The sequence below is a fragment of the Camelus ferus genome, chromosome 6 (assembly GCF_009834535.1).
Source record: "Camelus ferus isolate YT-003-E chromosome 6, BCGSAC_Cfer_1.0, whole genome shotgun sequence".
NCBI lineage: Eukaryota > Metazoa > Chordata > Mammalia > Artiodactyla > Camelidae > Camelus > Camelus ferus.
In genome coordinates, this window is record NC_045701.1 from 37,585,640 (window position 1) to 37,609,148 (window position 23,509).

General features: G+C 34.7%; 2 protein-coding genes across 4 annotated transcripts in view; one reads left to right on the plus strand and one right to left on the minus strand.

Moving 5' to 3' along the window:
- Nucleotides 1-23,509, plus strand: part of SCFD1 (sec1 family domain containing 1) — an 88,100-nt gene that overhangs the window by 59,463 nt on the left and 5,128 nt on the right. The window contains exons 18-23 of the mRNA XM_006191253.2: nt 1,957-2,019; nt 3,745-3,820; nt 11,158-11,211; nt 14,679-14,731; nt 16,886-16,919; nt 17,419-17,484. Coding sequence (XP_006191315.1) covers nt 1,957-2,019; nt 3,745-3,820; nt 11,158-11,211; nt 14,679-14,731; nt 16,886-16,919; nt 17,419-17,484 — 346 coding nt within the window. The remainder of the gene's footprint in view (nt 1-1,956; nt 2,020-3,744; nt 3,821-11,157; nt 11,212-14,678; nt 14,732-16,885; nt 16,920-17,418; nt 17,485-23,509) is intronic.
- Nucleotides 18,878-23,509, minus strand: part of LOC116664215 (translation initiation factor IF-2-like) — a 108,109-nt gene continuing 103,477 nt past the window's right edge. For all 3 annotated transcript variants that reach the window (XR_004320613.1, XR_004320614.1, XM_032481824.1), the window contains one exon: nt 18,878-19,302. The gene's annotated coding sequence lies outside the window, so the exon portion shown is untranslated. The remainder of the gene's footprint in view (nt 19,303-23,509) is intronic.

A 23,509-nucleotide genomic window follows, 5' to 3' on the forward strand; every position in this document is an offset into this window, starting at 1 on the left:
TTAAAGATTAGCTTTGACCTAGCACTTCTGTTAAAAATTAATCCCAAAGAAGTAACTGAAGTTGTAAAATCTTAGAAGCAATTGTAATAAAATTTTGAGAATCAACCTGAATGTCCAGCAATAAGATTGAAATTATGTCATTTCCATAAAAGAATGCAACTGAGTAGTTAAAAATCATGTTGTGGAAGACTTATTTAGTGACCATTGGGAAATGGCCATGTTAGGTTGTAAAATGAAAATATAGTTTACTTCAGTGATTTGTTTGGTAAGTATTTTCTTTGTCTTAGTGATGAGGGACTCTTGTAGATATTAAGAATACAGTAGTGAACATGCCATGGAAGGCCCCTAAACTCATTGAATTTACATTTGTGTTAAGGGAACAGTAAATCAACAAATAAGCAAACTTTCATCATGCCAGTTTTTGATTGTCTTAAATACAGCTGACCTTTAAACATCCAACCCTCCACCCAGTCAAAAAATCTGAATATTACATTACAGTTGTCCGATCTTCTGTATTCCTGATTCTGTATCTGCGGATTCAACCAACTGCAGATCGTGTAGTACTGTAGTACATATTTATTGGTTAAAGTATGAGTTTAAATGAACCCACACAGTTCAAACCCATGTTGCTCAAGGATCAACAGTAGCCTCAATGGTAGTATTTAGTGTTTGTGTAATATTCAGCCATATAAATATTCTTTATTTAACCCTTCTTTATTATTTAGATATACGTTATTTAAACATTTTTTTCTGATGAAAAGTAAATTCTTGTTAAAGGCAGAAATTTCAGTCTACTGCTGAAAACAATTGACGTCTTCCTTTCTGAACAAAACTGATTTTTGTGTTTGAGATTTCTCTATGGTATTATCAGCAAATTTTGTCCAGAATGAAATAGGATATTTTTAGCATTTCATCTTCCACGTCTTAGTGATTCCCATTCTTTTTCTATGCTTGTAGGATTTTCTTGTATTTAGGTAGTTTCTTTTTCCATTGACAAAAGCATTTGAAATAACTAGGAATCATTATAAAAGAATATTCACATAAAAATGTTGATGGCATACTATTAAAATGTTATATTACAGTGTGTATAATATGTTACTCATTTTGTTTTAAAATTATACATGTTGTATATACACATATCCAAAGATTAGAAGAATATATCCCAGAATCCTATCAGTGGTTACCTGTAAGTGGTAGAGTTCTTCTGGGAGCATTCTGTTTTCTGGGTTCTTTACAGTGAATGTATTCCCAGAAGGAAAATATTTTTTAAAATGTAGCTAAGTGCCATATTTTTGCTCAGGCTTCAAGATCTCTATGGTTTAATTGAAGACCTTTTGGATGTTTAGAAAGATATGAAAGTAAATAACTATAAGCAATTCAGTATAAAAGTGTGTATATAACTAAAAGGAAAAATTATTGAGCAATAGAATTAGGATAGCATTAATGAAGAAAGTGATTTTGAGCTGAATCTTAAAAGGAAATGCACAGTTTTTATTGGAGAAGACAGTGAGTTTATACCCCCAGAGGCCAGCATGAGCAGAGGCATGCGTCTGGGAATGAGGGAGTAAGGAATGTGGAAAACAGTGAAGAGACTAAACTTAATGAGTACATGATTGTTCTTTTAAAACAGAAAGTGTCTATTTCATGTTAATGATCAGATATTTTAAAAAAGGAAAAAGAAAAATTGTAAACTTTGGGGAACTAATGCATTTGTGTTTTTTAAAGAATCTCAGTGTTTTCAGTACTAATTGCTCTGTACTTTGGACATTATTTTACATGGTTACAAATTACATAATATGGATTATATCAATGAATTATATTAATTGAAAAGGTATTTCTTTTCATAAACTGTCTGCGTAGTAAAAGTTATGGTTAGTCAAATAGATATTTTAATGCCGTGATAACAAATGTTGGCTCAAATAGTCAGCTTTTAAATATAACTTTTTTATTTCATAGAGCTTTTGCCAAGATGGCTTCAGCTCCTACCAGCTATGGCAGCACTACCACTAAACCAATGGGGTGAGTATTTTTAATAATTCTGATTGAATAAGTCTGGTACTCCAGACCATAACTGGGCTTTCACACCTTCAAAACACAATGTGTGACACTTTGAATGCAGAATGTGTTCGTTGTATTACAGAACAAGCCAGCATGCCTTTGACTTCCTGAGATAGTTAAATTTCTCATTTAAAAATGTCAGTTAGTGTATTTTACATGGTATGGCTTCATGTGCTTCCTTGTTCTTAAAACATTATGTTTTTCATTCTCAGAATATACATGAAATTTAAAACTCTGTTATCAATGGTGATAATACAGACTTGAAGCTAGACACACAAGACCTAGCTTCAGGATGGAACTAAGCATGCTGCTGAATGATAGGTAGAGAGGAGGTCCTCGGGGCTGGGTATGACTTCTGACTCCAGAGAACCCTCTAGAGTGTGTGTGATCTTCAAAGTCGCGGAACAAAGTGATTCTACCTGCTCTTTTCCCACCATTCTAGTGTCAAATTCCTAGCTTATTTTTTTTAGAATTTAGACCAAAAGCATGAAGCCCAGAGGAAAATAGGTTTATCCTGGCCCTACCCTGCTGCTGATTGTAATGAAACAGTTTCCAAAAACGAAAGCACTGGACCCAAGGCAGGACCTTGTAAGCACAAGGCAAAATGAATCCCACTGGGCTCGCCTTCAGACAGTGCTGTGCAGGTTTGCGCTCTCACTGCCTGGAGTTACCTGGTGCTGGGGGATCGCCTCAGAACTGTCCACTGCAACAGAGATTACTTTCTCTTCTTTCTGTTAAGGAAATGATTTTCATCCTGTCCATCTCTTCTTTTCAGAGGGGAGTAGGACAAGGTAGGAAAAATGAAAATATATTTGGAAAGTTTTCTCAGTGATTTAATAAAATGGACTTTTCAGTTTTATATCTTAAAATCTTACTGAATCTTAAAGATCTATTAGATTTCTTATGGATTTTGTAGTTCAGGATTTTAATAAAATGTGTTATAAGACAATCTTGGATGATTTGAAGGCTTTCCCTAGCCTTCTGATATCAACATGCGAGACCACAAAGCATCCTTTGATCCCATGTGAGAGACTGTTTGAGCCACAAATGTAAGCCCAATATGGCAAGTCATTTGTGTGTGTTATTTTTGTTAAAAATTCAGACCATAAACATTCTCCAGAGTTGAGGTAAAATTCAGTAGGTGTGCTGTGCTTCTCATTTGTACGTGATAGACTGTGTATGGGAGGAGAGAGCACACAGCGCAGGTTTGGATCTAGCTGCTGTGATACAGAGAACGTAGTGACTGTCGACCTACTCGTAATACTTACAGGCACATATATTTTCAATATGTTAGTGTGTTTTGAACTCCTAAAGCAAGTCATCTGAATTACTGTCTTTATTGTTTTAGCATTAATCAGGAAAGCAAGGAATTCTCTTCAAAAAATAATTTCCCTTAAAACTATAGCTAAGGCTTAGCAATTAAAATATTTATTTTGAGGGCAGCTCTCTATTTTTACATTTTATGACTAATGACTAGTCAGAATGTCTCATCACTATTTTATTGTTAAATAAAATTGTGGTGATATCCATGGAAGCAGAAATTTTCAGGTTACTTCTGCTTAGTGAAAACAAAGGTGGTAGGCACAGAGAGCACCAGCACGCCTGGTGTAGTCAGACAAGTATTTGATCTGTAATAAGTTGGAGAGAGAATTTGTACACAGTGTGATCCTCTTCTTTTGCCCCTAGTCTCTTGTCACGAGTCATGAATACAGGATCACAGTTTGTGATGGAAGGAGTGAAGAACCTGGTTTTGAAACAGCAAGTAAGTACACTTGTTAGGAAACACACTGTTTTTGTCCTTTGAACATAAATGTTAACAGGTTGGTTGATTGCTCAGCTAGAGCAACTTCTAAATGTATTCAAGTTGTAAATATTAAGAATTAAAGTAAAATCAAAGGGTCTTTACTGGTTTAAGAATATGAGGGTATTTTGACATGTGTAGTTCAGAACTCTGTAATTTTATGGTTTTTTTTTAATTTGCTCATTGGACTTTATATTCCAATTTCCTTTACTATGAGGTTTATGAACGTATAATAATTGAGAAAAGTGACCTTAACCCTAGAGTAATGAACTGCTACATAGATGCATATCATTTAAGTTTTAACATATATTAAGAGAATATTAACAAGCTAATGTCTTAGTAGTCTAAAGGCCTGGGTAAATTAAATATTTTAAGTAGAATTTACGAGCTTGATTTCACACTTCATTTTGGAATAACAGTCTTAGTTTTAAACATAAGACTTCTTTTTTAATGTTATTGTATTTCTGCTGTTTTCTGTTATTCTAATTTGTAGGTATTTCTGCTTCAGAGGCATCATTAATTTTGATTTCGTTTCTTTTCAAAAAGGACTTGTTTTTTACTTTTTGTTACAGAAAGTTTAAATACACATTAGTATGTGAGACTCCCCTGAACCCTTCACCAAGCTTCAGCACTCAGCATCCTGCCATTTTTGTTCCATCTTCCTCACTTGTATTATTTTATTTAGTTTTACTAGGATATTTTAAGGCAAATCTGAGACATATTATTTCACACATAAATACTTCAGTTTGTAATGAGGATTTTAAGGGCCAGATTAAGAAAAGAAGTGGAGTTAATTGTTAGTTATTTAGACTGAATATTAAGTGTTTACTTACTTGTTTTTGGAAAAAACTAGATCTTTTCTTTCTCTGAGTTTCCTCCGTAGCTTTTATCTTTCTTATGATGTTTACCTGTGGTATTTTGTATTGACATTATTTATTTATGTATTACTTCTGTTTTCCAGTTTTATTGATATATAATTGACATATATTGTTTTACTGCTTGATGATAAGTTCCTTGAGGGCAAGGAATTTTTTTCCCCATCTTTGAATTTTTCATGGCACTTTGCTTGAAGTAGGTACTCTATTTTTATTTGAATAAGTAGATAAAATTTCATTGTAAAAATCATGTAATGTATAAAGGATAGTGAAAAATCCTAATTTGCTGTCTATAACTAAAAGGCTGATTGCTTCCTAGCTTTTCTTCAGACGTTGTAGGTTGCATCATTTCCTGAGTACTTGGGAAGACATTTTAGCTTTATTATCCCTCTTAGAAATTATTTTCACTCCTTCCCATTCTGTCTCTCTGCTGGTAAAGGGCTACTACTAAATACTTAATCCACATTTTTGCTGGTTCGCAGTATTTCCTTGAGGCAGTTTATCTTTACTCTCTTGGACTGCTAAAGGTAAAGAGGCACAAAAATAGGAGGTTGGGGACACAGCAGAGACCCACATACTGTACTTTACAGTTTAACCTAGCACATGTTATAGAAAAAATGACTCATGACACTCACAGTAAGGCAGACTTTATTCAGGAGGACCATTGTGAAAGGTGTCGGGACCACCACAGTGAGGTTTAGCAGTCTGGGAGAGAGCTCGGGCTTAACTCCAAATATGTCAGGGAAAAGTGGGAATTTATAGCCAAGGAGCAGGGTGTAGGGATCAGTGGATGGAACATTACTAAGAGGAAACATAAGGGATGAAGGGGGAGGATTCTGGCTAAACCAACTAACAGGAGTCTTGCTGAAGGCAGGCTAGTGTGATTGGACATCACCTGGAAGATGAGATGGTAGAAGCTGAGGAACCTGACACCAGAGATACCAAAGAGAGCGGGGCAGGGGTTCTGGCTAAACTGACTTAGCAGGATTCTTTCTAAAATGGGGCAATGCAGAGACAGACATGGAAGTCCAAAAGTCGAGACCCACTTGAAAAAGAGCTCAGAAGAGCCTGAGCAGTGTAGAGTCTGGGAGAGAATCTTTGTCACACCACTCTATTTATCAGCTATGGACAAGATGATGTTTTATGTGAGACAAAGGGGGACCACCAGTTCCTAAGATTTTGTCTGCCTTTTGCTAGACAGACTGGCTATTTTATAACTACATGTAATTAAATGTAAATTTAAGGAGAATTATATATTTTACTTAATATATCACTATTAGAAGGAAATCCCAGAAGTAAGATTCCCTAAATAAAGGATTCCTTATCACAAATAACTGATTGCGTTGAGAAAGTACAGGCTTTAATCTGAAATGGTCATACTTACTTTTTGAACTTACTACCTTAGAGTCACATGATGTATGTCCCTGAATGATGTTTATAAGAAGTATCTGAACTGATTGACTTAAATATTATATTGTGCTAACACAAAGGTTTGTTTGGTTTAGGGTTAAGTTTATAAAATATAAAAACAGATTATCCTCTGTGACCTCAAATCCCTTTGATTTTATTATCATTGCAAATAACATACTGCTTTGCAATAGGCTGTTTCTCACTTACAGAAGGCAAATTTGAAATGATTGGTGGTTACCTCTCTCTGTATCACACTTTTGTCACCACTACTAGACGAGAAGAGCCAGGCTGTTTTGGGGTTTTGTTTTCTGTTTTTTAATGGATGTTAATTAAGACTTCCTAGGTTCAAAATTAGAGGAATTATATTTATTGATTGGGGGAAAGTGGTTCATTTTATATTGTGAAGTAAAAGTAAAAGTCTTTATAAAGTAGTAAATTCAATATGATCTCTTTGTTGTTGTTTAAAAAAAAGAAAAAATAGAGGATATACAACTAGGTTTGACGTGTTCGTTTTTTTCTGAATGAGAGTATTTATCTCTGATTACTTCCATATGATAAATTACTAGAATTGAATTATGGAATCAAAAAGGTGAACATTTCTAATTATTCTTAGTAAATATTGCCAAGTTGCTGTCCAGGAAAGTTGTATCAGTATGCAGTGATTTACAGTGCCTGTTTATCTACGTCGTTCCCAAACATGGACCTGTGTGTATGTGTATGTGTGTAATCTTTGTTAATTTGATACTTTCCAAAAAGTTTCTTGTTCTTCTAGAAATATTTAAACTCAGAGAAGGCCATTTTAAAAGTTATATTGTCTTAATGTTGTAAAGTTTAGAGAAACTGCTATGGGGAGATCTGAGGCATGTTGGGAACTGAAAAAAAGATGTCGGAAAAGAGACTGGTAGAGAGGAATTCTGTCTGTGTGATGCTCGTAACATTCTGTTTAGTTTATGCCTCTTAAATCTCTTTCTTATCTGAATAAATATTTTAAGCTATAAATAATTTAGACAGAATAGGATGTCTTGTCATGTCCAGCTTTGTAGGTCACTTATAAGAGCTGCTTATACTTTTTTGTTTTTTGGGAAGCATAAATTTTCTGCATCACAAGTATCAGCTATCACATAAAACCATTTGAATGATATTCACAGATTTAGAATATATTTATGTGAGGATAATTGTACAAGAATGTGATGATGAATAATGTAGTGCAAAGTTGCATAATTTAGAAGTCATCTATTTCACGTTCTTTGACTTGTTTGCTAAAATAATCCCTCTTTTAGGGGAGGGTATATAGCTCAGTGGTGGAGTGTGTGCTTAGCATGCACAAGGTCCTGGGTTCAATCCCAGTCCCTCCACTGAAATAATCCCTCTTTTAAAAATGAATTAAAAAAATAAATTGCAAGCAGTGGAATTTAGTAGATTAAAAAAGACTTAGAAGCTATATCGCCTAATTACAGTGATATAGCCCTTACTAGGATTATAATTTGAACAAGGAAACTAAAAAATTAGAGAGCATGAAATTTTGATCCTGACTGGATATTGAGCTGTATTAAGAAATTATTGTTGATTTTATTAAGTGTGATAGTAGTATAATTTTTTTAAGGTATTCTTATATTTTGGGGATATATACTGAAATATTTATTGCTAAAATGATTTGCTATTAGGAACTTGTTTTAAACAGCCTAGTGGGGGAAGGGAGTAGGTGAGAGTATAGATAAAATAAGAATTTGCCATGAGTTGGTAATTGTTCAAGCTGAATGATAGAAGATTGGATGTATTTTATTGGGTCCATGTAATCCTGTTTCTTGATCTTATTGCCATTAATATGGTATGATTTGGGGAAAAAATACTACTTTATATATTTTATTCTTTCTTCATCTGTAAGATGTGGATGTTGGATGCACTCTGTAGATCCCTTTCTGATTTATAATCTTAAAATTTTGGAAATAGATGATCCATCTTAATCCGCTTCCTCCTAACTACTTCACTGACAACTTTCCAGTATCTGCATACTTCATCTTATTCTTCCCTTAGCTAATACAGTTTTCAGTGTAAGTATTCTCTTCAAGGAGATCCACATACTGCTTTTCCTTCCTCAGGGCTTTGATAATCAAGACAGCAGCAACTCTTGTCCTAACTTCACTGTCTAGTTCAGCATCAGAGTATCATCTTAAGCCCACAGTCACATGGGGTGAGGGGAGTTGGAAATAGTCACTGTAGACCAGATGACAATATAGGGCAACAAGTGGCTTATTCTAGGAGAACTAAAGAGGAAAAATGGTTTTAACTGTTTTAAATATAGGGCTGTATTACTTTTCTTTAGATTGTCTGTTTTTTAATTTCTGTGCATATTTTATTTCAGTTTTGTCTTTAAGCAATTATACCATCAGAGACAAAATTAACATTGTTCTTATTTAAACTTTTCCAGTGACTAAAATAATAAAACATGACTATGGTCATAAAACCATTTAGGACTTTTACAAATGGATTTCTCCCTGTATTTTTTCCTCCAAGTAATATTTCTAGTTCTTATATTTGAATGTTGAAGATCTTAGAAATAGTGATCCTTAATTTAGGATATTCATGTGTATGGGACTCTGTCTCTAAAATCTATATATAGACTTTCTACTAATAAAAATTTAGTTACTAACCTATACAGTAATGTTTTTTATTTTATTTCTAAAAGTTTCCAAAAATAATGAAAAATATGCTTGGGAATTTTGAAAACAATTAATGGGCTTCTTTATTTGATTAACTTTATACCTCTTACTGAGATGCGTAATTTTTGTGTGTTTGTAAAGACGAGCAAAGTAACAGACCATTTGTTGAGCAAAGAAAATTGTGTGGTTTTGTTCATATGTTTTCTCCACTGCCACAGTTCTGTCTTTTCAATCAGTAGAAGTTAATTATCTTGTATATAAATTGTTATTAATATAAAATTGTTTTTTAAATGATTAACTCATTTCAAGTCCCCATTTAGGCTAGGTGGTGCATTAGTTGGTGACAGATCTCAAAAGCTGCTTTATGAAGTATTCTTTCTTAGGCCTTTAAAGACATTATCTATTTCTTTTATCATTCTCTACAGTGCAAGTTTTCCTTAACGTGTGACGGTATGTGTATATGGTGTAGTGTGGCAGTGGTAGGTAATTCTTCTGGTGTTAACTGGTCTTAAGGACCAAACAAAAACATAAAGAATTGTCTCTGGGCTCTTAAGTTTTTGAACTATTCTGCTAGAAAGAAATGTTTCTTATGTTGCTTAATGACCTATTCGCTGGCAGGCTTATCTTCAGATACAGCAGAGCTATATAATACAAAGTAAAATTTAATTGTGCATTTCAGAAAAATCTTATTTTTATACTAAATGAAGAATTATCATGAGATATTGATATAAATACTCAAATTTCCAGTTATTTTCACAAGTACAATAAAAGTAATATGACTCCTATGGCTTTATCATTACATAAAATCTTTTCTGAATTTTTCTCCATTGCACATATCTACTAGTACAATTTAGGTAGCAAGCCAGAGAGTTAAATATAAATAGAAAAATGAATATAAAATAAGTTTTAGTAAAATGTTATAATTTATAATGTTCCCTTGTTCCAGAATTTTTTTTATTATTTCTTCCTATTGTGTTGTAAAGTATTTCATCTTTTGTTAGTGTAACTTGGTACAAATATATAACTAGTTTTTTCTTTTGGATAAAGCATTCTTACAGATATAAATCTGCATCCAGTTATTTAGATAAACTTATGGTTTAGACTTATTCTTACATGAACTAACTCAAGCTTATTTAAAACAAAACTTAAAGGGCAAAATTTTGAGCTACCTTTTAAAAAATTCTAAGTAGAGCTCAGGAAGTACATTCAGTCAGCTTGAACATGTGGTGCTTGTGTTTACATTAAGAAATTCCTGGCCAACAGAAATATCCAGGAATAATGAAATAGCTTTAATTTTACTTACCTAAGATTATCTTTAAAGATTTTTACTTGCCAATTTAGAGAAAGAGAAAGAAAAAAAGAAGTGCATATTTTCTGTCTGGCCAAAGCAGTGTTTTCCTTAATGGTAGTTCATTTTAGTAACAATAAAATGTTTTATGACCTAAAGAAAGTAAAATTGTAAAATAGTAATGTGCTATCTACAGTTATTTGAATAATCACATTTAATGTTGCCTCTGTTGTATGAAATCTCTAAGATACGAAACTGTTCTTTCCAGAATATTCTGTACAGTTCACTAAGGAAATATGAATTCAGAGCAGACAGAATACCATTCCAGTAGGAATGTACTTTGAATAGGCATAATAGTCAGTCAGTTTTCTGTACCCCATTTATCATTATATTCAAAATAATGATTTAAATGGTCAGACTGAAATGTAACAGTAACATTTCTTATCCCAAGGCATGTAAGCATGTCGGGAGCCAATCTTCTGCCAACACTGGTTTCATATTCAAAGTGGAATTTGTTCTGTAAGAAGACAATGTACTGTGTCACTGTGTCACTGAAGAGTTGTGTATGCATCCACTTCCCCATTTTTTCAAAGAGCACAAGTATCTTTTTGGCTGGAAGAATATATACATTAGAAATGAAAAAAACTGTTAGATCATTTAATCTCATGTATTTTTACAAACTTTTTAAGTACTATGTTTTTAAAGAAACTCTTAAATCAGCAGAATGGAAATGGAAAAAAATGGCATTCTTATTCAATCAAAACAAAAACTTACAATTACTATTATTAAAAAGCAAACATCCAACAAAGTAAAAAGCCCAATTTGTACTAAAACCTGTATACACGTGCACATTTCTTAAAATTATATTTTTTTTCTGTGGAAACTTGAGCAGGCCAGGGGTATTTACATCTCTGACACCTTTCACAGAATACTTAATCTGGAGTGTATTTAATTGAAAAGTAGGGATACTTAACTATAGAATGATTAGGTTTTGTTACTAGAGAAGGATTTTTATTTGTTATTTCTCCTAATAGTTAACAAAATAATCACTAATCTCTTCCACAGAATCTACCTGTTACTCGTATTTTAGACAATCTGATGGAGATGAAGTCAAACCCTGTGAGTAATATAATGTTTTACTTGTAAATTCTTGTACGTGCCAAAAGGACTATAGGAAAGGTAATAACGTCAGTTTGTCATAGGCTTAATCACAGCGGATGGCATGAGAAAAGGAAGGAGTCCATCTTCTCAAGCAGCCTTTTTTAGCCATTATCACAGATCATGGGAATTGGTTTCTCGGCTGCTACATCCATTCTGGCCAGCTCCCATCCAAAGTAAATGTAGCTTATATCCCATGTATATCCTAAGGAGCAAGTTTCTATAAATACAAAAAACTAGTGCGCCTCAGTTGATGTACTATGAAGAATACCAGATCAGTTTAATTTTGTGAAAATTAAATTAGGAGAGGAATACACAGTAAAAACTCTTAAGTGCATGTGTTCAGATGGCACTAAATTCTTTTAGGCTAAAAAAGTGAGAGATGAATTGTTTGATGAAGAGACAAATGGGTAAATATTGTTAGCATTTACTTAAAGAATGGGCTTTCAAGCTATCTGTTTATAATTCAAGAAAAGAATGTAAAAATCATCACAATCTGTTTCATGAAACAGCCCATCCTGTTACTGTGGCAACTAGAGAGAGGGTGGTTATCTGGAATAGAGAAAGGCCACATGCTTCTCCATCAGAACCCTAGTTTGGGTTGATCTGGATCACTACAGACTTGGCATCCAGACTTAGAATTCCACGCTAAGAAAAAATGAGAACAGAATCTTCAGATTAATGTGTCTTTTTTTGGTCATTGTTAAAACATGATTATGATAACACTAAAGGAAATTTGCAAAAAGAAATTTTAAAGTCTGCCCGTGTGAAAACAAAGATACGGTTTTATGAAAAAGCCCCCAAAGGGGCGATTGCAGTTATGAAAGGAATGAGAGAATTGTCTATAATGATAAGCTAAAAAAGAACTGGATTCTTCTATCTGTGAATCAGTACAGAAAAAGCGGTATACAATGTAGTAATAGTAGACTTTGTTATTACTACAGCCTAGAATGTATGAAGAAGGAGCTCTTCGTGAAAAGCCTGAGAGAAATACACATTTATGACTAATCATTTTAGAGAAAACTACTTCATAGTAGGCAGTAAATTCTGGAAGACACTACCCAAACAATAAAAAAGATTAAAAATATAAATAAATGCAAAGTTTTGGATCCCAGATCCACAAGTGTTAAGGAAGGTCAGGGTATTTTGTTACTGTCCCTAATCTAGAAGTTGAGATGATGAGAAGTGACAGTAATGATAATAACTAACATTTATTGTGTACTTCTTTGTGCCAGGAACCATTCAAAACATTTTTCACATGTTATTTAATCCTCATTGGAAACTTCTAAAAAAAAAATTTTTTTTTTTTATTATTCTCATTTAATGGATGAGGAAACTGTGGCACAGTGAGGTCAGTTAAATTGCCCAAGGACACACAGCTAATAAATGGCAGAGCTGGGCAGGCCACATTTTCACCATCATACTCTGTTGATTAGGGCAAGAGCCATACCCTTCATGGAATCTTAGAACTTGAGGGTTTAAGGAAACTTTAGAAGTAATTTTAACAGTGAAGGAGAGGAAACCAAGAGAAGTTGAGTGACTTGTCCCAAAGCATACTATTTAGTAGCAGAATTAGAACCAAAAAACCCACTACTCCTGTATTCGTGCCTACTGCTTATTCCAAAATACACATGCCCTCCTCACTTCTGTCATAGACATGGATGACTAAATTATGGGTCTGATTCAGATGTTTCTCCAAGTTGTCAGCTCTCTTGACTTTCATTCTATAACTGAAGGCACATTGCTACAGACCAATTTTTTTAGTTAATTAGAAAAAGTAAAAATTTTCTGCTTTAAAAGCATTTTTTCATCCATCTTGCTAGATGAGGCAGATGCATGCAGCCTGTTATCCCTGTCTTGTTCCCGTATTGACAGATTGATTTGAAGGCATTGAAGAGGTTAGCAAAGTGTACTAAATTAGACCTGACTAGTAATCTTGAATATATATTATCTCAAAGACTTCAAAGTGCTATAACCTAATTCTAGATGCATTCTTACCACTTTATTGAAAGTGTTCTCCTTTGATTTGTCTTGATTGAATAAATTGAAAGAAAGGGATTAGGCAAGGTACTAGACAGGTTTCATCTTGCCTTGTATATCTGGCTAGTAGTGGTTTCCTGGAGCAAAGTGTTGAAAGATTATGACACTGCATTTGGGTTCAGTGAAAGTTCTCTAATTGATTAGCACTGTCCACCACTGAGTACAGGACTAGGTAGTGGCAACAATGCATAGTTTGTCATTGATCACGTTTGGGTAGGTTCAACCGGAAAAGAACCAGAAAACATTCCACACAAGAATTGAGTTCCTTTGGCTGACTGTGCTATGAAAGGAGAGGGAGGCCGAGAGTAGGAGGTGATTATATTACAAGCAGTAAGGCCATACTTTCCAACTCCTTTAATATCAAGAAGTTAGTTTCCAATTTAATATAGAAGTCAGCAACCCTTTATCCACAACTTCGGAAATCCAAGAAGTTCTGAAAACTAGAAGATTTTGTATAACTCATTTGGTGGCAAAACCTAACCTTCACTCAAGTTGAGGCTCTTTAAGGTTTTTATTTACCCTGCTTTATGTTGATAATCATATATTTGACGCCAGAAATATTAATGTGTTAGATGATGTGGTGCTGCCCAGTGGGAATATTGTATTATCTACAGTTTATGCATGATAGTATCTATCTACAGTTTTTCAAATTCAAAATTCTAAAATACATCTAACTCCAGAGGGTTTCAGTTAAGAGGGATTATGAACCTGTACTAGGTATTCTGCACATTCAGTAGAATCATGGCCATATAATAATAATATAATAAAATTCTAAAAACAAAAATACTTAAGTACATTAGCTTATAAAACAGATTTTTTTTTCATTTTTCAGTTTTATTAGGTAGAATTGTTACAGTTTGACTGCACATGTATAGTACGTTGCATGTAAATACATATACACAATATACTGCACATATTTTAAAAATTTACATATATGTACTGTTTATTGTTTTTAAGAACATTTCCAGCTTTGGCTTGAAACACGTATTTTTTGAGAAAACAGTGTGCATAGTGGTTAAGAGCTTGGGTATTGAAACTAGACTACCCAGGTTCATATCCTGGAGTTCTCACACTTACTTGTCATACTACTTTAGGAAAGTTATATAACCTCTCTGTACCCCAACTTATCCATCTGAAAATCAGGGATAACAATAATAACTACCTCATAGATATTAGGGGGTTATGTAATTTCATCTAAAGCTTGTAGCATAATGTTTAACACATAGTAAATGCTCAGTAAATGGTGGTGGTGGTTACCCACTCTGACAAATTAATAGATTCATCAGTGGATTCATCAAGTATTCTCAAAATACTCCAAGCCAAACTTTAACTTTCAAAAGAGAAATTCCATAGTCATGGTAAATAAAGTTCTTTATTTTTTTTAATAGGAAACTGATGACTATAGATATTTTGATCCCAAAATGCTGCGGGGCAATGACAGGTAAGCAGCTCTTGTGAAGTTGTTAATAGGTTTTCCCACTCCCACCAAAAATGAAAATAACTTTTTGTTATAAATCAATAACTACTTATTATTAAAAATTCAAACTACATAGAAAACTGGCAAGTAAACAGTATGTATAAACTCATGACCCAGAGATAATCAGTAGTAATTATGCTTAACATTTTGATGCTTTTCCTTCCAAGCATATACCACAAAAAGATACATTTAAATGTTTGTTGTTTTTAATGAAATGATGAGGGTGTTACAAACTATGTGTTTTAAATGAATATTGTTATTGGACCAAATGAAAAGATGGGAGCTTTGTTGTTTATGTTTTACATTTTAACTGGTCCATAAAATCTCGTCCCCTTGAGAGTCATTGCTTTAATAGTTCTTTATACCAAAGAAACATTCTGCAAATAATTCTATATTTTATGATAAACATGGTATGATAAGGTATTTGTTACCTTTATTATAATAGATAATATTTTTCAAGATTTAGTCCATGGTGGTATGGAAAAAATAGCCTACAAGATACAGAGAAAGAATAGGCAGAATTAGGGAAAAAACCTTTTGGATGGATAGTCTTTAGCAACAAAACTCGGGTGAAGCTGGTTTCCTGCCTATACCTTTTGTTTAGGATCTTTAGACCTTTGTCTTTGCTTTATGGCAAGCTTTCACATCTTCGTAGTTAGAACAGATAATCTTGTCATTAGATAGTTGATAATTAGATTGTTTCGGTAACCTAAAAGGGTATTCTCTTTTCTGAACTTACGAGAAATACTGCCAAATTTGCAAGAGCTACTGATGGCAACTGCAGCTGGAAAGAGAGGATTTGACAGAGAATAAATTATAGAAGGGAGAGAACAAGGGGTGACAGCTAATGGGTATGGGGCTTCTTTTTGGGTGAGTAAAATGCTCGGAAATTAGTGGTGACGGCTGTACAGCTCTGCAAATGTACTTAAAACTGTGGATTTACAACTCTTTTCCTATCTTAATGTTCTCCAGCTTACAATTTTTCCTTCCTTGCATTTGCATAGGTAGATACATTTTACTTCTTAGAAACATCTGAGGAACTCTTTTAATCCCCCCTGTAGTTTATGCATGATAATGAGGAGGAATATTAGCACTGATAAGACAGAGAAACACAGAATTTCATCTGTAATAGATTCAGCCTTCTGAGCTGTCTCATCACAATTAGATCTTGGTTTTTAATAACTGGTAATGCTGTACTATTTAAGTCTCACCTCTCCTCACCTCTCCTCATCTCATGTCTACTCTTAGCGGAACCCAAAGCACTTGAGAAGGAAGTTAAACACTGATGAGGTGTTTTAATCAGGGCAGCTACTGGCCCCTTCTGGGGAATATGCAGACAGGCCACAGAAATGAGGAAAAGATACAACTGTGGAATCAGCCTCAGAATAATTGAGAGGTTATAAGAGCTCTCTCTCCTCTTGGCCAAGATTTTCAAAAATGGCTTGTGAGGAAAACCTGTGTTATCTTTGTGTGGATGATTTTAGCACTCAAAACAAATACATATCTGACTCAAAAAAGCTTTGAAATTTTTCTTTGTTAAAAGATCTCTTCAATACCAAGAAAGTATTTTTGAAATATGTTATAAATTATAAGTATGTAATCAATATAGGTAGTATTAATATAATATATAAATATAAAGAAACTACAGCAAAATACAGACCCCTCCTACCATCCCCCTTTCCTTCCTAAATTGTTATTCTCTCCACGCATGTGTTTGTGTAGTTTTTTCACAAATGTAAATGTCCACTAGCTATAATATGTTCAGTTTGGTAAAAATTTTACATAATTTACCACTAAAGTATATATTTTATAAATTTAACTTCTACCCAGATTTCTACTCCCCATGGGAGCCGCTGCTCAGTCTTTCCTTTTCCCTCTCCGTCTTCTGGAATTTTATTTTAATGTCAGCAGGTTGCCCCATTCCCTTTTAGACACTGAGACGTGTACCTTGTCTAGCGTGTTGCTCTGCATCCTCACTCACTACCTGGCTCAAAGAACATGAAGGAAGAATTGTAAACACACAGCTAATTGTGTGTGTGTGTGTGTTTCTCATGCCTATTTTTATCCATAAGAAAAGCTTTGGGTGAAATTTTCAGTATGGTTCTTTTGTTGTTACAGCTCAGTTCCAAGGAACAAAAATCCATTCCAAGAGGTAAGTTCATGTAAAAATTCTCTGCCCCTAAAATGGAAAGGTGAAAAGACCGTGCAGTTTTGAAGAATATCTTTGTCCTAAATGTGGTTTTATGGTGATTATTCTGTGGCAGTCTTGATAAATCCAATTCTTTGTATCCAGGATACTTTATAAATAACATCAAATTCAAAAATGACTTTTGGAGAAGGCCCTCTGGATTTATTTGGTATTATTTAATTGAAGGATGAGGTTTATTGTCCTGAATTGTTTCTGAAAAATCTAAATTCATTTTACTAGTCAATAGACATTAGAAATTTATAAGTGTATAGACTTTTTTAGAAATAAATTTCTTTATAATTGAAGTAGCACCAGGGACTTAGGCAGAAAAAAACTAGCCAGCAAAAGGTCACATCGTAAGTTGTGGTATGGGCTCCGCACTAAACACCGTGTTGCTTGAAAGCTAAAATACTGCTTAACTGTTTGTTTCAACTTACCTATTTTTTTCTCTTTGCATTTTTAGGCAATTGTTTTTGTGGTAGGAGGAGGCAACTACATTGAATATCAAAATCTTGTTGACTACATAAAGGTACATTTGGCCTTTATATTCTTTTATCATGAGGTTTCAGTTGTTCCATGTCTTTTAAATACTAGCATTCTCTGGTGGCTCTCCGGATTCTTACATAACCCATTTTCTACAGGTAGGTTAAAAATCCAGCAGAGAGGGGGAAATGCCCCTGTATGTTCATTGTCTTCCTATTCCTATCACATTTCTGGCCTAAAATTGTACTTGATCTGGAAAGCAATGTATCTTATTGATACAATGTGCTTTTGCATCTGTCTTAATTTGACTTTAAATGTTTAGAGACCTCAAATAAGCTCCTCTTCCAAAAACATCTCCCTTGGTGAAATTACTGAACCCCCCTTTACTAAGCACTTTTCTGTCATCTTATTGACCTAAGTCAGCAACATACTTCTAACAAAGTTGGAATGTCTGGTGTTTCAGCAAACAGGAGCTTTAGAGGTAGCCTGTTAGAAGTGGAGTGCTATTCAGAGATCACAGCGGCAGGGAAGACAGACAGTTCAGCAAGAGTATGAAGGGAAGGGTGTGACGTGAAGAGCAGAAACACCAGTGGGGCAATAGAATTAGCGATTGTTAGAATGACATTTTGTAATCTTTAGTTATTCACTTAACATTAAATAATGATTATTCCTTATGTTTTATATTACATAAGGCTTCAATAAAGACAGAGTTTTTGATACAGCAGGAGGAAAAAATACATAGTTAGATGTCACAGAGCTTCAAAATTAGCAGGCACAGCTCCGGGGATCCTATCTCACTTGCACAGAACATGCTTCATCTTCAGAATGGGAACCACTACTAAGACCTGTGTAAGATACCCTGTCTCAGGGGAGCATCTGTATTGTGCAAGGAGAGGTCTTTTACACCCCTCTCTGGCCGTATAGCCAGCATCGGGCTGCGTGACTAGGCTCAGGAGCAGAAACCAGGTGCAAACCATCAATCTGTACAGTTTCTATAAACAGTGCTGACAAGCTAGGGCAAGCTGTCCCTTAGTCTGTTTTTGGCCTTTGCGCAGGACTGTGTTCATCATTTTCATTCAGATTTGGCCAAGGGTTAATAGCATGACTGGTTCCAGGTGTTGCCAGTGCTAAACACAGGGTTGTAGCAGACTGTACTTACACTCCATCCTTGGTTGAGCTTCCTTAATTACCTTTGTCAGCATTCTTTCTGGTTTTTTTTTTTTTTTTTTTTTTTACATATAGAACAGAAAAACAAGAAGGATTTAAAAAAAAAAAAAGCAAAATACTAATCGTTTGTGTACTGTAATGACTATAACACAGGTATAACTTTAAAGACGCAGTTTACCAAATATTCCAGTGAAAACTTGTTTCTAATCATGCAAAAGCCTCACAACTTATACCTCTTTCCACCACAGAAATTTTAATTTTGTGAAGTGTGTTTATAAATTGATTCAGTGTAACACTTAACATTTATTAAGTCTAGTTCTTTCTCTGATCAGTCACCTCCATCAGAAGAGCATCAGGGTTATCAGTGACAGATATGTAAGCCCACCAACTTACCCTTTACTTGGTTTCCATTTACGAAGTTTTTTTTTAACCTTGATTATTACCCTCCACCAACAAAAACATGGTGTATACAGGCAGTAGGGCACATGACACTATGACTGATCAGGCATGGAGCAGATGTTTTATGTCCCTGTATCCAGGCAGCTTTCTTAACATCATCACTTAGGTTCATAGTTACATAATGTCTTTGACTCTTTTGTTGAGCAAATTCTTCTGTCTGCATTTGAGCAGCAACCATATTGTGGTTTTGCCTCCCAAAAGGAGTCCTCTGGAATATGTAAAACCTTTAAACGAGAATCTGTAAAACAAAAAGAAGCATTAAAATTATTCCTAAGTGTTTATCCCCTAGATGTTATTAGCATCACCAAGATATAACACATGGATAAGTACAGATTAAATCCTAGATAACCCCCCTGGAACCCATCTTGGACCTTCAGCTTCAACTAAAGGAGGTGATTTCTGCAGGTCTTAAGGGCATCTATAAATACAGCTAAGAGTATCATTCTTGCTCTCAGCCTCTTACAAGGCACCAAAATAATGTTTGCTTCATTTATTTTTGTATTATTCACTTAATGGCTCCCTTTCTGAGAATCAAGACTTCTCCATCTTTCCATGTGTCAATTTTTACCCAGAATTTGGTTTAGAAGATCATCAGATTCAGAAGGACAACTGAACCATAGAGCTGGCAGCAGCGTGAGACTGGCTGGTACTCTGCCCTTTGTCCCCTCCCAGTCGTAGGAAGTAGGGTTAGTTAAGTGCAAGTTTATAGGACTGTGTTGTCCACTGGTTAGTAAAGATGCAGAAACTATTCATGATAGTTTACACAGGTGAAAAGAAGAAACAGCCCATTCCTTCCTTAGACAGATTTCAAGGTATTGTCTTGATGTCCTGTTTGTAGTTAATCCCTTCTTCAGACCTTGTAAATGTAATTCATATCCCTGTGCTACAGGATCGGGCAGAGAAAAAGAGAAATTTTTAGAAATGCAGAGGAAATTTGTATTGGTTCCTATGTTATTACCCCACTTCCTCCCTGCCGTTTTTCCTACAGTATCTCAGCAATCTCTCCACTGTTGATTCCTCCTTTAATTAAACGCATGTTACGTTTTAACACACATTATATCATGCAAGCCACTCTTTCTCTCCTATTAGAAAGAGATGTGCCTAATTAAAAAAGTAGATGTTTCCACTGTCAGTTTCATCTTCAGCCAGTCCACTACTTTGTGTTTGGTAAGGTGTACGATGCCAGTCTATTGTATAGGATGCTGCCTAGCATGTTGTTGAACTGCACCTGCAGCAAAATGGGTTTCTTTATCAAGTGACATATATAAAGGGAGTCCAAATTGAAACCGTTTCTCCTATGGCTCCTAACAGTGTTAAAGGTATTTGCTTTAGTCACCAGGTGTATAAATTCAAACCCAAAGTGAGTGTCTATTCTGGATAAAACCTAGTGCTGTCCACCTGGAACCATAGGTAATAATAGGCCATTGTAATTCTGTGTGAACATATATTTTCATTTCTCTTAGGTATGTACCTAGGAGTGAAATTGCTGGGTCATCCTAACCGTTTAACCATGTAAGGAACTGCCAGATTATTTCTAAAGTGAATGTACCTTTTTGCATTCCCACCAGTAGTGTATGAGGGTTCTGATTTCTCCACATCATTGCCAACACTTTGTTATCTGACTGATTCTGGCTATCCTAGTGGGTGTGAAGTCGTGTCATTGTGGCTCTGATTACACTTCCCTGATAACATGATGTCAAGCATCTTTTCATGTGCTTATTGGCTATTTGTATATCTTCTTTGGAGAAATGTCTATTCAGATCCTTTGCCAATTTTTTAATTAATTGAATTATTTTGCCTTTTTACTAGAAAGTTGTAAGAATTCTTTATATAATCTAGATACAAGTCCCTTATCTTGATACATGATTACAAATATTTTCTCCCATTCTTTTCACCTTCTACTTGGTGTCCTTTAAATTACAGACCTTTATCTATTTTGTCTTTTGTTGCTTGTGCTTTTGGTGTCATATCTAACAATTCTTTACCAAAGCCAGGGTCATGAAGATTTACCCCTATGGTACATTTGGGTCTTTGATCCATTTTGAGCAAATTTTTTTTTTTAATAGTTTGAAGTAAGGTCCAGCTTCATTCTTTTACATATGGCTACCCAGGTTGTCCCACTACTGTTTTTTGAAAAGATTATTTTTCCCCACTGAATGGTCTTGGCAGCCTTGCTGGAAATCAGTTGACCATACATTTTTGGGTTTACTTCTGGACTCTCAGTTCTGTCCCACTGATCCATAGGTCTGTCCTTGATCATCACAATGTTGATCATCATTGCTTTGTACTAAGTTTGGTAATCAGGATCTATGAGTCCTCCTACTTCATCCTTCTTTTTCAAGATTGTTTTGGATTTTCTGGGTCCCTTGCCATTCTTTATGAATTTTAGAATCAGCAGTCAGTGTCAGTTGGATTCTGACAGGGATTGCATTGAACCTATAGATAAGTTTGGGGGAGTATTTTCATCTGAACACTGAAGTCTTCTAATTCATGGCATTGAATGTCTCTATTTGTTTAGTAGATCTTTCATTTCTTTAAATTTTGTTGCATTGCAGTTTGTTGTTGTTTTCAGAGTATAAGCTTGTATTTCTTTCATTAGGTTTACTCCTATGTATTTTTATGCTATTATGAATGAAACTGTTTTAATTTCATTTTTAGACTGTTTATTCCAAGTGTATAGAAATTTGATCTTGTGTCCTGCAAACCTGTTGAACCCATTTATTAGTTCTAATTGTTTAATGGATTTTCAGGATTTTCTGTATACCTGATCATGTATGTTATCTGTGAATAGAGTTAGTTTAACTTCCTAATGTATCTGGAATGTTTTTCCTACTTTTTCTTGACTAACCACTTTGGCTAGAGCCTCCAGTACAGTGTTTAATGTAAGAGTCAAGAACATACCCCCTAATTTTCTTCCTGATCTTAGGGGCAGAGCATCCAATCTTTCACCATTAAGTTTGATGTTAACTCTGGGTTTTTAATAGATTCCCTTTAGAACTATGAATGTTTAGTAGCTAGTAAGACACCCAGTTCAATTATCCTAAGAAGTTTTTTGTTAATCCCTTTTGGTCTTAACTGTTTCCTTTCTTCTGAATAATCCTCACCTTTTTCCTATCATTCCGCCCTGTTCAGGGGAAACTGAGCTAGAAGGTCTATGACAGCTTCCCTCATGATGTTAGAAATCCCAAGTTAGTACAACCTTGTAGTATGAAACAAAACATATGGCTATGCCTACAAGACACTTGTAATCGAGAATTACCTAACACGACACTTGACTGACACCAGTTCATAAAACAGTGGGCAAGTGCCACCTTTGTTGGGAAGGCAAAGAAAATACTAAAATAATTCCAGCTGATTTATTTAGTAATGATGTTAACCTAACTCATAATGTAACTGCTATTTGGCATAACACTGATATATTTGATAAAATTACTTTGGTTGATTTTAACAAGACATTTGATAATACTGATAACAATGAGCAGATGTTTTGGGAATTTGACTTAAAGCCACCACAAGTTGTTCTTTTGATGGAAGGTGACTGGCTAGAGAATGAACTAGATTTAGTTAATAATTGTTACGCTGAATCCAAATATTGGGACATTTCATAAAGTTCAATTTTTAATGGAAGGAGAAAATACCAGGTTTGTGCATAATTAAGTTTACATAACTGCAGTATTAAAAATTAAACCTACACTTCACTGGATGATACAAAAGATTAGAATTTTTGTGTTTATCCTTGTTTTTGTATTCTATAAATGCTATAAAAGATGAAAAATAATGACAAATGATTAGAATTAAGAAAGCTTGATGAAGAGTGGAGTGGGGGTGGAGGAAATGTGGATTATATAAGTACAGGATTAATCTCAGCTAGTGAATATCCTGTGCTGATGTTTGGCCAACCCTGAGTGAAATGTACTAACTAGTCATTAATACAGGCCTGTACTAGGGTCCAAGATAGACAAGGGGGCAACTTGCACTTGCTTGTTGACATTTTTTAACAGAAAATGTACAGATTGATTGATGGCTTGTACCTGGTTTATGTCATGTTTTCTTGTTTCTGCTGTTAAGCAGGGTCCTACAACCTGATTCTGGCTGTGTGGTCAGTGAGATATAAAAGACCCCTCCTTGGACAGGGCTGCGGCTCCCCTGAGACCGAGGTTATCTCCACTGTATCTTAGTGGTTCACAACTGAAAATGAAATGTCTTGTGTTACTAAGATAGGGTCCTGGGATCTGTGGCTAGAAGTTTCAAATCCCTCTACTGTTTCCCTGTGTACTGTGACCTCTACCATTACGTGATCATAGCTTCAAGAATCCCAGTTATATGACCCTATATAATTGCTACACTCACCGTCTCATTTTGAAAAAGAGATGAGTGAGGTGTAACTTTTGTTTTATTTATTCTCAGAGAAGGCCAGCTAGGACGTCCAGCCAGCAATATTTATT